This window comes from Protopterus annectens, chromosome 15.part0 (assembly GCF_019279795.1).
Source record: "Protopterus annectens isolate FY-2018-M chromosome 15.part0, PAN1.0, whole genome shotgun sequence".
Classification (NCBI taxonomy): Eukaryota; Metazoa; Chordata; order Ceratodontiformes; family Protopteridae; genus Protopterus; species Protopterus annectens.
The window spans coordinates 393,610,008-393,623,253 of NC_056749.1; the positions used below are offsets into that span (position 1 = coordinate 393,610,008).

Sequence of the window (13,246 nt, forward strand, 5' to 3'; positions counted from 1 at the left end):
GTTTCACTAGAGAACATAGTGTATATATGAATGTGCAACACAAAAAAATCAGAAAATCAATAATGAAGCATAAAAGTAGGGAATATACACAATACTACAAATAATCTTATCTAAAAGTAGGCCTTAAATGTACTGCTGGTTGGATGTGCCTGAGATAGCACTAAATTAATTTGCTTTGTTAAATGGCAGGGAATGACTCATGATAAAATTTGTATTAACAAACTGTTAATATTCACTGATACTTACTCTTCTTCTGTTACTGGTAAGATTTGAATTGGTCATTTTCATTTGTATCACACCAAAGGCTGAGAAAGTTTTTTTTTTTACTTGTAATTCTATGCTTCTAACTGACCATGGTGGGAAGACATTTCTCAGTCTAGAGCCAGATCCAGCACTAGGCAACATAGGCAGTTGTCTAGGGCCCAGTGGCTAGGGTGGCAGGAGGGCACACTCTGGCCAGAAGGCATCACTGAGTAAGAATTAAAACTAAATAAATAAATAAAAATGAAAGTTCCACTAGCGAGTGCAGATTGTGTTTACATCTGTGGTGTCAGTGTCTTCTCCTTTAAGGAGAACCATGCGTTCCTCTGAGAGGGGGTAAGTGTGTGTGTGTGTGTGTGTGTGTGTGTGTGTGTGTGTGTGTGTGTGTGTGTGTGTGTGTGTGTGTGTGTGTGTGTGTGTGTGTGTGTGTGTGTGTGTGTGTGTGTGTCTTTCTGTGTGAGAGTAGGTGTATGTGCATGTGTGTGTTGTGTGAGAGCAGACAGAAGGTAGGGTTTTTGTGTGTGTGTGTGTGTGCGTTTGTGTGTGTGTGTGTGTGTGTGTGTGTGTGTGTGTGTGTGTGTGTGTGTGTGTGTATGTTTTAACATACCTCTTAATTGTCCAGATTTAGATTCATAGATTCGGTCTATTTATCATAAAATATGTGGCTTTCTGGCAAATCACAGAGGACTGAAGTCACTAAATAATGACATATATGAGTTTCAGACTTCACAGACTGATACAATCAGGAAGGTGAATCAAAGAACATGTCCATGGCCCTATAAATGTGTGCAAGGAGCCTATGGTTTGAAAATAGCCCAAAGGTAAACTTAATCCACCACTGGCCAGATGCATTTTCTTTGAATGCAGGTTTGATGCCATTTCAATGAACATGAGTTTCAAGGGCAGAGAAGTTTACTGTTCATGCTAAGTGTTTTCATTGTGCGACTGTATTGTTTGTTTAGCAAATGGCTATCAGTACATGTGAACACAAATCCTGTTATTCTAGCAAATTTCTAAGTTAAAAAGAGCAATATTTAAAATCTATCCCTGTTTTTGGGCTATAGCATCCCTATTATTTCAGACGTTGTCCAGATTTCTTGTACTAAGAGGTTGAGAGATAACATACCTCTCAACTGTCCAGGCATAGATTTATGCCTCATAATTTTGGCCTATCTCTCATAAAATTTGTGGTTTGCTGGCAAATCACAGAGGATTGAAATAACTAAATAATGCCATACATTTGAGTTTCAGACTCCATTTCCTTCAGAAAATGCATGTTAAGACAAAAGCTGTTATTCCAGCAGCTTTCTAAGTCTATAAGAGCAATATTTAAAATCTGTCCCTATTTTTGGGCCTTTGCCCCCCCCCCCCATTATATTAGCCTTTGTCCAGATTTGTTATACTAAGAGGCTGAGAGGTATGGAGCTATGGTATGCAATGACCTAGATAGGGGGGTGGGCAGGTTAGTCAATTAACTTTTTCAGGCTTGACCCTACAACTTGGTTACGGGAGACAAAAGCCCGAATCCTCTAGACCAACTACCAGACTGCTGAAGGAATTGTGAGCTTCAGTGGAGACAAGAGCTCAAAGCCTCTAGACCGACTACCAGACTGCTGAAAGAATTTTGAGTCTGAATTTCAGTAAATTTTCAGGGAATTATCAGTTTCAGTGCATTTTCAAGAGATTAGGAATTTCAGTTCTTTTTCATGGAATTGTGTGTTTCTAAGGAAGAGAAGTTTACTGTTGCTCATACTAAGTCTGTTTTCAATGGTGCAACTAATTTTGTTTAGCAAATGGCAGTCACTGTTTGAGCTGTAGAATTTGAAAGCAGCATTAGTAGCATAACTGCCGTTGGTAAAGCGGGCTGTGGATTCTGTTCACATACCATGTCGATGGGGTGCTGATATTGTAGTCCCCTTTTGGTTGCTGATTATTTGGTGCATTTTAAAGGGGGGATAGGTGTTCCACACTCATAAGTGTGTCTTCCTTTGTATGAGATGCCTAGTAACTATGAACCTGTTATTGGTTTGTTAGTCATTCCATACTGCAATATTACCAGGTTAACATTTTTTTTAATTTAACATAGGCAATTAATTCTTCAACGGCAGAAGTTTTAGATGAAACACTGAAATGTAAAGTTGATTGCCAGTAGCAGCATCTTCATTAGTTAAAGATTTCTTTAATGTGGAATTATTTGGATGACTTTTACTTCTGCGGAGATTGTTGTGCTTATTGACCACTATTTGTGGATTGTAATGACAGACATCTGAGTGGCCTTTTATGGCTGAAATTTTCTGAAATGGGTAGTTTTGCCATTATTGGTTCATACATTTTGTTTCATTACTTACTAGAAGAATGTTCATAACTACAAATTTCCAACACCATTCTAACAAGTGGTGCTATATTATACAAGGCATATAATTTAATACAGTCAGAAAGGTGAATCAAAGAACACGTACATGTATGCATGACCCTATAAATGTGTGCAAGGAGCCTATGGTTTGAAAACAGCACAAAGGTAAACGCAATCCTCCACCGGCGAGATGCATTTTCTTTGAATGTGGGCTTTAATGCCATTTCAATGAACATGAGTTTCAAGGGCAGAGAATTTACTGCTCATGCTAAGTGTTTTCATTGTGCGACTGTATTTTTTTTTTGGCAAATGACTATCAATGTTTGTGCTATTCTATTTTAATATCTGTAATCACTGCAGAAGTAAATAAGAAAGCAGTATGCACACTGATAGGTTTGAATAGTGTTTGTGGTAACTAAGGAGAAATAATCAAGTAAGGAAACATTGAAATGGCTGTGGGGGAGAGTGGTGGTTGCTGCAGGAGAGCTGGTCTGGGATGCCCCGATCTATTATTCTGCCTAGGGCCCAATCTGACCATGATCCTGCTCTGTCTCAGTCTATTTGATAAGTAATACTGAAAGATAATGTAGCCCTACCTTAGACAGCAATAAACAAGAAGTCAATCCAGGTATAATTTCAGCCTGATTAAATCAGCAGAGAGAGCTCCAGGACCAGAAGCCCAGGGTCATCTCCCACTCTCAACAAATTATCAGCCTTCAGCAAGTCACCGATCAGATGGAACTAAAACTAGATGATCGTAAGAATCAAAGCAGATGTAAAAATATCAAGATCATCATTCTCCCAAGGAAAAGGAAGGGGCTAAGTGGTATCATTCAGATGGAGACAGCCTACTCAATCCTTAAACCTCAGTGTTACCTGTATGAAAGAAAGAACATGCATCATGTGACATCAAATTCAAGTCATTCTGACAAGACACTTTATACTATGTCTTTTGGATTATAATGACCACAAGTTCATACTCAGGATGGCAAAAGAATGGGAACAAGTTTAGAATTGTGTGTGTGTGTGTGTGTGTGTGTGTGTGTGTGTGTGTGTGTGTGTGTGTGTGTGTGTGTGTGTGTGTTTGTGTGTGTGTGTGCATGTTGGGGGGTTGTTTTGATCATCTCATACTACAGAAATGCATTGTTCAGTAATATGAAGAACATGGTTTCAGTCATTAAAAAACTTATAGGTCTACACACCACCTGCTAGTTGCTCATCCCACCTATAGTAATAAAACACACAAAGGGATGACAAAGCACATCTGATAACCCAGAAGATGTATAAGCATGTGAAACCTTAAAGAAATTTGGCTAAAGCTATGTAGTAATAACTACAACCACTGGGGAAAGAGATAAGTTTTAGGATAATAAAGAATCATACCGGTCAGGTTCACCACTCAATTCAAGTTCCATCAAGAGAAAAGGTTAGACCTTCACCACTGAAATACATCTGTTTTCCAGTTTAAGATCCCAACAGGAACTGGCTCAGACCACTCACCATACTGGAAATGGGTTTATGCTACAGTCTAGGGAATCTGACAAGGTTGAAGTTATCTCTGCATTTCATACGCTTGATCTTATACCAGGCTTAGCTTCATCTGATACAGAAATGAGAGGCTGCAGTCAAAGCTATCATTCTGGACAAGAATGGGCATGAAATTACTTGAACACAGATTAGGTCTGTTAGTACATGTTTACTGAGTATTTTTCCTCCCAATAACAAATCCATGAGAGGCTGCATCTGAGTCTGACTATGTGGGAGCCTATAGTTAACATTTGAACTTTAATTTTATTTCCACTTTAACACTGTGTTATTAATGCTTATTTTATGTTTAGAAACATTTTATAAATGCATTTGGCAGGCAGTGGCATTTTATAAATGGACTTGGCATGCAGTGGCATTTTATAAATGGACTTGGCATGCAGTGGCATTTTATAAATTGACTTGGTGTACAGTGGCATTTTATAAATGGACTTGGTGTGCAGTGGCATTTTTTAAATGGACAGTATGCAGTGGCATTTTATAAATGGACTTAGTCTGCAGTGGCTTTTTATAAATGCATTTGGCATGCAGTGGCATTTTATAAATGGACTTTGTGTGCAGTGGCTTTTTATTAATGGATTTGGCACACAGTGGCATTTTATAAATGCACTTGGTGTGTAGTGGCATTTTATAAATGGACGATGTGCAGTGACTTTTTCTAAATGGACTTGGTGTGTAGTGGCTTTATATAAATGGACTTAGTGTGCAGTGGCTTTATATAAATGGACTTAGTGGGCAGTGGCATTTTATAAATGGACTTGGTGTGCAGTGGCATTTTATAAATAAACTTAGTGTGCAGTGGCTTTATATAAATGGACTTGGTATGTAGTGGCATTTTATAAATAGACTTAGTATGCAGTGGCATTTTATAAAGGGACTTAGTGTGCAGTGGTTTTTATAAACGGATTTAGTGTGCAGTGGCATTTTATGAATGGGCTTGGTGTGCAGTGGCATGTTATAAATGGACTTACTATGCAGTGGCTTTATATAAATGGACTTAGTATGCAGTGGCATTTTATAAATGGACTTAGTATGCAGTGGCTTTATATAAATGGACTTGGTATGCAGTGGTATTTTATAAATGGACTTAGTATGCAGTGGCATTTTATAAATGGACTTAGTGTGCAGTGGCATTTTATAAATGGACTTAGTGTGCAGTGGCTTTATATAAATGGACTTGGTATGCAGTGACATTTTATAAATGGACTTAGTGTGCAGTGGCATTTTATAAATGGACTTAGTGTGCAGTGGCTTTTTATAAATGGATTTAGTGTGCAGTGGCATTTTATAAATGGACTTAGTGTGCAGTGGTTTTTATAAATGGATTTAGTGTGCAGTGGCATTTTATAAATGGGCTTGGTGTGCAGTGGCATTTTATAAATGGACTTAGTATGCAGTGGATTTATATAAATTGACTTAATGTGCAGTGGCTTTTTATAAATGGATTTAGTGTGCAGTGGCATTTTATAAATGGACTTGGCGTGCAGCGGCTTTGAATGTAAAAGAGTGTATCGGCTGGATATAATGCTATTGCTGAATGTAATCCAGCCTTTTGTATTTGCCCCAAAGTTCAGGATGTGTATATAGCAGTATGACTTCAGCAGGTGACTAGATATTCTTTCTATTACTGAGTTGCAGTTTAATATATATGTTTCTTGAAACTATAGAGACATATTTGTTTAGGAGAAGGGTACACTGATTTTTATAGCTCTACTATACCTGTCCAAGTTTCAAGTCATTGAAATTTCAAATGCATGTATAACAATAAGAACAAAAAAACAAGATAAAATAGAATAATAGAAAAAAGCCGGGTCTTTAACTCGAAAACAAAGTTACTGAAAAAACAAACATATTGGTGTGTGTGGGGGGTGTAAGCTCCCCTTTACCATACGTGTAGAGACTTTGCTCCATATGCAGCTTGCATACATACTCCACAGTTATGTCAGTAAAGAGAAGAGGAAAGAGCTCACACACCACAGTACTTCTGGGACACAAGTAGGACTCAAACTGGCATTCATTTTATCAGCAAACACTGACTGCTGAAATGAGCATTAGCAAGTTAAAACCAACGAGGTGAAACCCCATCCACTCAGACTCAACTAGTGCGACAGGTGCAGTCAAAGCATGCTTTTCTTTACTTAGCATGTACTGAAAATGAAATACCTAAAACACTGAGTCAAAAAATAAAACACAGTTTTTTTTTGTTTTTTTTTTGCAGGGGTCAACCCATGTGGTAGCACATACATCTTTGAATTATATATATCAACACCAGTCATACCACAGTGGTGAAAAGGAGAAAACCCTTGAAAAATGCTCTATGACCTTATAAAATGCAGCACATTGTGATAAAACTCAAAGCAACAGTACACGTTTGAACTACAGTTCCTCCTCCAGCAATGGTTCAACAACCTGTAGGTAAGCTAGTAGGGTCGTGGATTTTTATATTTCTACGGTGTTACTCTAGGTAAGCTAGTAGGGTCATGGATTTTTATATTTCTACGGTGTTACTCTAGGTAAGCTAGTAGGGTCATGGATTTTTATATTTCTACGGTGTTACTCTAGGTAAGCTAGTAGGGTCATGGATTTTTATATTTCTACGGTGTTACTCTAGGTTAGCTAGTAGGGTCATGGATTTTTATATTTCTACGGTTTTACTCTTCTTTTATTTTGGGGTTGTCATAAGTGTTTACTCCACACATGACAATAAAAACTAATGTCCCCTCCTGAGGATGCTGAATGTGGCACAATCAGAGAGTAAGGAACATTAAATTCAAATGGAAAGTTATGATGGGGGCGGGAAAAATAAAGCCCAAAAATTGATGTTAAGTGGAGCTTGCTCCCCTGCAGAAACATATTCTTAAATGTTTGACCACTGCTGGTGTTAGCATTGTATGAAGCTTTGTGGTTCTAACTGCTTATGACAGTAAACATGTAAATGAATAAAACATAAGGATAGCACAGACACATTTCATGTATATACCATGTGTGTGTGTGTGTGTGTGTGTGTGTGTGTGTGTGTGTGTATGTAGATAAATAAATAGTTAGAAATATACATATATATGTATATATATATATATATATATATATATATATATATATACATATATATGTATATATATATATATATATATATATATATATATATATATATATAGATAGATAGAGTAAAATCTATTTTCTGGGGAATGGAATATAAGGCTTTGAAATGTTTTGCATTTATAATGTACTTCAGCAATCTAATTATATTAGTGAGAATAATGAAAAGTCAATTGCAAATTAAGATTGATAGAGTCTAGAAGGCTAATGACAAAAAGCTGGTTCCTCAGTCACAGATGTACTGTAGGTCAATGCAGTGGGCTGTGACAGAGGAATTGTGGCTTCTGAAGTTAGACAGTTCAGAGGGGGCTGAGTCACATTCAAGCAAATATTTTGTTTGTGGTACTGAAAAGAAGGCCTGTCAAGGTCTGCAGCTATTTTTGTGTAATGCAGCCTGCTTGCTAGAGGAATTGTGAGATAGTAAACATGAAGAAAAGTGCTGTAAATAGTGTACAAAATTCTGGAAAGTTTATTTTAGAAATTTATGTGATCTAGATTTTTGATTCTTCTGTTAATAAGCCTGTTCTTAATATATGCATATATACACATACACACGTGCATGCATACATGTGTGCATATTCACACATGCAAGTCTGTGTATACATGTGTATGTTTTTTTATAAATATATATATATATATATATATCTGTGTGTGTGGGTACATGTGTGTGTGTGAATATATATATATGGGATCCAGACACATGCTAGAGTAGCATATGTCCGAATCACAAAACATCGAACCCACATACACGAAAGCGCTTAACATCGACAAGCGCTTCCATGTATGTGTGCCTGTTTCATAGATTGGACTGCAGTGTGGGTATGGTAAAATTCCCTTTTCCCCATTGTAGTGCGATCTCGGATTGAGAATAATAAAGTGGGGGGTGTGGGGGTTCAGGCGGGAGAAGCCCCCCTGCAGAAAATAAATTTTTTTTTGAACTGCACATACACGGAAGCGCTTTTTGATGTCAAGCCCTTTCGTGTATGTGTGTTCGATGTTTAGTGATTCGGACATATGCTAGTTGAGCATGTGTCCTAGACCCATATATATATATATATATATATATATATATATATATACATATATATATATATATATATATATATAGATATATATATATATAAAACTACACACACACACACACACACACACACACACACACACACACACACACACACACACACACACACACACTCATGTATATGTATATGTGTGTGTATACATATATATATATATATAAAATATATATTTTTTATATATATATATATTTTATATATATATATATATATATATATTTTATATATATATATATATATATATATATATATATATATATATATATATATATATATATATATATATATATATATATATATATATATATATATATATATATATATATATATATATACATATATACATATATGGATTCACTTTATAGCATCGAAATACTGAATTATCGAAATTCAGTATCATGAAACTATAAAGTCGAATCCTCTAAATGCCAAACATGCACAAATGCGAAACACAAAACCACAAATCTACAAACTCCCATCAAAGACACATCACACACAACAAAACACATACATACACCAGCGTACTTACCTCCCAACAATTCCCTGCAATAAACTTAACACACACGCACACAACCAAACACATACACACACCTACCCTTAATATATGCAGGGGGGCAAGCCCCTCTGCACCCCCATGTGGGGGGGCTACGCCCTCCACCCCCCCTACTTATATATACTAACTCTGAGGTCGCACAACACTCCAAAACACACACAACCCAGCATCACACATTCCATAGCACCCAGCACAAACACACATCACATACACACAAACACCAGCACTCCCAACACTAACACATTCACACTGCAAAACACCTACCCTAACCCACACCTCAAACACCCCAAAGCACACAAACCCTCCCCAAAACCTCAAATACAGTACACTTACCTAACGCGCTATCCATACCACGGTTTCAACATAATCTTTTCAACACTTCCGGGTTTGCGGTTTCCGTCCATTATACTTTACAGGCTCACAATTCTAAAATCCAACATTTTAGCATTTCAAGCATGTAAAGTGACTCCATATATAAATATATATATATATATATATATATATATATATATATATATATATATATATATATATAAAACATTAAATTATTATATTACATGTAACACACACTCACTCAGGGAACTAAAGTAGTGGTGAAATGGTAGCACACAATAGAGTGCCCAGTGTTTTTTGCACCACCAAACAGAAATGATATGTTTGTGATTTGCATGCTTTCATATCACTAAAATCATTAATGGTGCTGCATGCTGCATACTGCAGACTACAAGCTACTCCTAATCCCTAAAGTTCTGGGTTCTTTGGGCCTTGACAAACATGATCTCCGTGACTAAATGCAGTTCTGTAAAAGCTGAAAGCAGAAAAAACAGATTAAAAATATATATCCCAAACAACATTATTTATTGTTTAGTTGAACAGAAATGCTGCACAAATACGTGTTTTAAAAGCAGACTTACATTTTCTGTTGTTCCTGTGATGACATGCAGTCCATCATATGTTGACTTAATGTACATTCCCTAGAGAGTGAAAGAGAAATTGTTAATGATCATAGATGCTGCATATTTCACTGCCAGCAAAGTTTCAGTTCTGCATTTGTTTGCTCTAAGCTCTGTTATGGTTTTGTTGAATATTTGCCTAATGTATCTCTTGACCAATCATTCATGTCATACAATTACTTTCTGCAGCAATGAGTGAGAGAAATGGCTTCATCATCAAGCTGCAGTCTAAACATTTCTTAGTACGAGTCCATATTTATTTCCAGGTATTCATACAGGGTTTGTGCTGTTCAGTATTACTTTGAGATAACTAGTAAAATCTTATTGAACAGAATTAATAGCAATAAGCTATCACTGCAACAGTTTAAGTACAAAATAAAATCAACCAAACGCATTTGCATACAGCAATCAAACTTCTACAAAATTACAGGTGTAGCTAAAAACTGAAAAACAACACAGACTATGTTCATCTCCATTAACTTTAAATTAATTATATGTCGCAAGCTTTGCAGGTAATCATTTTAGACCCATTACTTCACAAAGATAAAATATATTAAATAAAGGAATGTTGTTGTTGTTGTTGTGTCTTTCGGCTTTTCCCGGTTAGGGGTCGCCACAGCGAAACTCTGGTCCGCTAATGATTGGCAGTTGATTTTTACGTGCCGAGTTGCCAGCCTTGATGCACAACCTTCAACGAAGGTACGCCCATTCACGCATGTCTCCACGCAGAAGATGGTCTAGCTGAGAGTCGAATCGGACAGCGTCTTACTGTGAGGCGACAACACTACCAAATGTAGTACTATACAATGCAATATAACAAAAAAGGACAGAGCAGGTTGTGGCTCCACTTCTCTGCCAATTTTTATTACCTATCAAGGGAAAGTAAACTACCTGTATTCCTACTCCACACTGATTTGATAAGATATTGCAACCAAGTACACCATTTATTCCAAAAACACTTCCTTTGTCATCTATTCATATTAATTTATTCCATATAGGTAAGCTCCATTAATGATGTTCTTATATCCTTGGCTGTGTCGCATAGAAGCATGAAGCCTCAACTATGACCCAGATTACTTGAGTTTAACTAATGGCTCAGGCACTGGAACATCTGGTTAGAGGATGGAGGATGGTAGACAAGTGCTGCTGAAGCTGGTTCAGTCATTCAGGGGGATAATGATTCTCTCCGACCAATCACCTCCATCCCACATCAAAGGCTGGCAGGCAATAAATAGGACCATAGAGGTTGGGCCAGTTAAGCTGGAGATGATTGCCCTCTGCAGCATGTGTGTGGAAGCACACATATGCTGGGGAAGTACAGAGCTAGGCTTTATTTGCTGATGCAAGTGCTCACATCATCATGCATGGGGTGGGGTTAGAAATAAAAGCAGAAAAACAAGCCTGATGGCTGACAGAATAACTTTGCGATCATCTTTTAGCTCTCAGAGAATGAATGGTCTGGGAATGGCTCTCTCCCTGAGGGGAATGAATAGGTCAGCAAATTGCAGGGAGCAGGCAGCATGGGGAAAAACTAATAAATAAATTACCTCTTTAACTCATGCACATTGAGTAGCACCTAGAGTTGCAATGATGTGTTATAGCTTTTTTGCTACTAACCAGAATGACTGAACCAGCTTCAGCAGCACACGTCTAAAATATATTTCATATGGTCCATTTGTTGCTGCTGCAGCCACTGGCCCAACAAAATAAACCTCTGATGTATTCCCACCACTTCCTGAATTATATCCGACATCTCTCTAGAAAGTGTTTATGCCTGGATATGTCCAGAACACAAGGAGCCAATTGCCTACCTGCACTGAATCCCATTTCCACCAGCTGAAACTCTAGCCCCAAAACATCCTATGCACTCTAGCTAACATATGATTATATATGAGCAGGCATTTTCAAATGAATATTCTAATCTGCATGCCTCGGAGGTAATTTAGTCATTAGGAAAATCTGTTCCTATCGTTACACTGAGAGCTCAGCCTTACCAAATCTTTGCCATCTAGCTTTTACTTTTTTTACTACTGGCTCATTTAAAATAAATTGAAAGTGATTTATTGGACTTTGATATTGACTCTTTTTCAAATATCTTACCATTCCTAATATATATAATCCAAATGAAAAACACTACCCTTTTTGACTTTCTCTTCTCTTTGTTTGTCTCTTTCGGCTTTTCCCGATTAGGGGTCGCCACAGCGGAACTCTGGTCCGCTAATGATTGGCAGTAGATTTTTACGTGCTAGCTTGCCGGGCCTAACACACAACCTTCAACGAAGAAACGCCCATTTACGCATATCACCATACAGAAGACGCTCTAACTGAGAATCGAACGGGCAACTTCTAACTGTGAGGCGACAACTTTCTCTTCTCTATTAATTGCAAATAGTGTGTAACCTCTTGTATAAACATATATTTTTAAACCTTCAGTTTCCTTGAAAAAAATTTCATCTAATTATGTCAGGTGAACTATGTTCTGTTTTAACTATTTGGGGTATATGCTTTTATAATTTAAGTAACTGTTACATGAAACATTTGTATAGACTTGTATAAATCTCTTTTCAGATTTTGACAGTGAAATGCCAAAGACCAACTTCTCTTTGTATCATAACTGTGTGGAACCTGTACATAATTGTCTACCTTTTTCATATATAAACTCTCACACTGCTTTTCTTTGATGTTCTGCATCAAAAAGAACTTAAAACATTTGATCTTTCTCATAAAAGGTGAATCATAAACATGAACCTTTTCCCTAGTTGCCATATACTAGTCAGCATAGCAAGAAGGCCATTATTTCCCCCATAGCCATAAATATGGAATGCTTAAAATACCTGGCCTCAAATTCCAAAATGTTACATAATACAATAATAAGAATTTCAGTTAAAAGTCAAACTTTGAAGGAGAAAATGTCATCTTCCAAGAACACTGTAGCCACTGTCTATAAGCCTCTGTATCTCAGCATCACAAAATACAAAGAGTTGATATCTACAGTCAGTGCCACATCATCACGTGACACATTAGTATTTTTATCATTCATATAAAAGGAAATGAGTACAGAATAAAAGACTGACATTTACAAATTGTTTGCTTTACATTCCTCTTAAAATATATGTTCATGGATCACGTTGTACTTTCTTTGCTGGCTACAATTGGTCTTATTGGGGGGCATATCATATTTTATGCAAACCAAAAGTAATTCTTGCATCTGCATTACCTATTCTCAGGTATTCTGCTACCAAAGAGTTAATCATGCCCTAGAGAAATCATTCCTCTATGCTCAAATAAGTGAACTTGTATGCTTTTTTAACATCTTTTTTTTTCATTTTTTGTTTTAAACAAAAAATTAAAAATAACTGTTGATATTCATCTTTGCTCAAAAACATATCAGAGCAGTTTTATGTAGCAA

At 36.7% G+C, this 13,246-nt stretch overlaps 1 protein-coding gene across 1 annotated transcript in view; it reads right to left on the bottom strand.

The window, feature by feature from the left end:
* The window catches only part of LOC122789837 (connector enhancer of kinase suppressor of ras 2-like), a 2,725,661-nt gene that overhangs the window by 498,370 nt on the left and 2,214,045 nt on the right, over window positions 1–13,246 (bottom strand). The window contains exon 7 of the mRNA XM_044057275.1: window positions 9,799–9,858. Coding sequence (XP_043913210.1) covers window positions 9,799–9,858 — 60 coding nt within the window. The remainder of the gene's footprint in view (window positions 1–9,798; window positions 9,859–13,246) is intronic.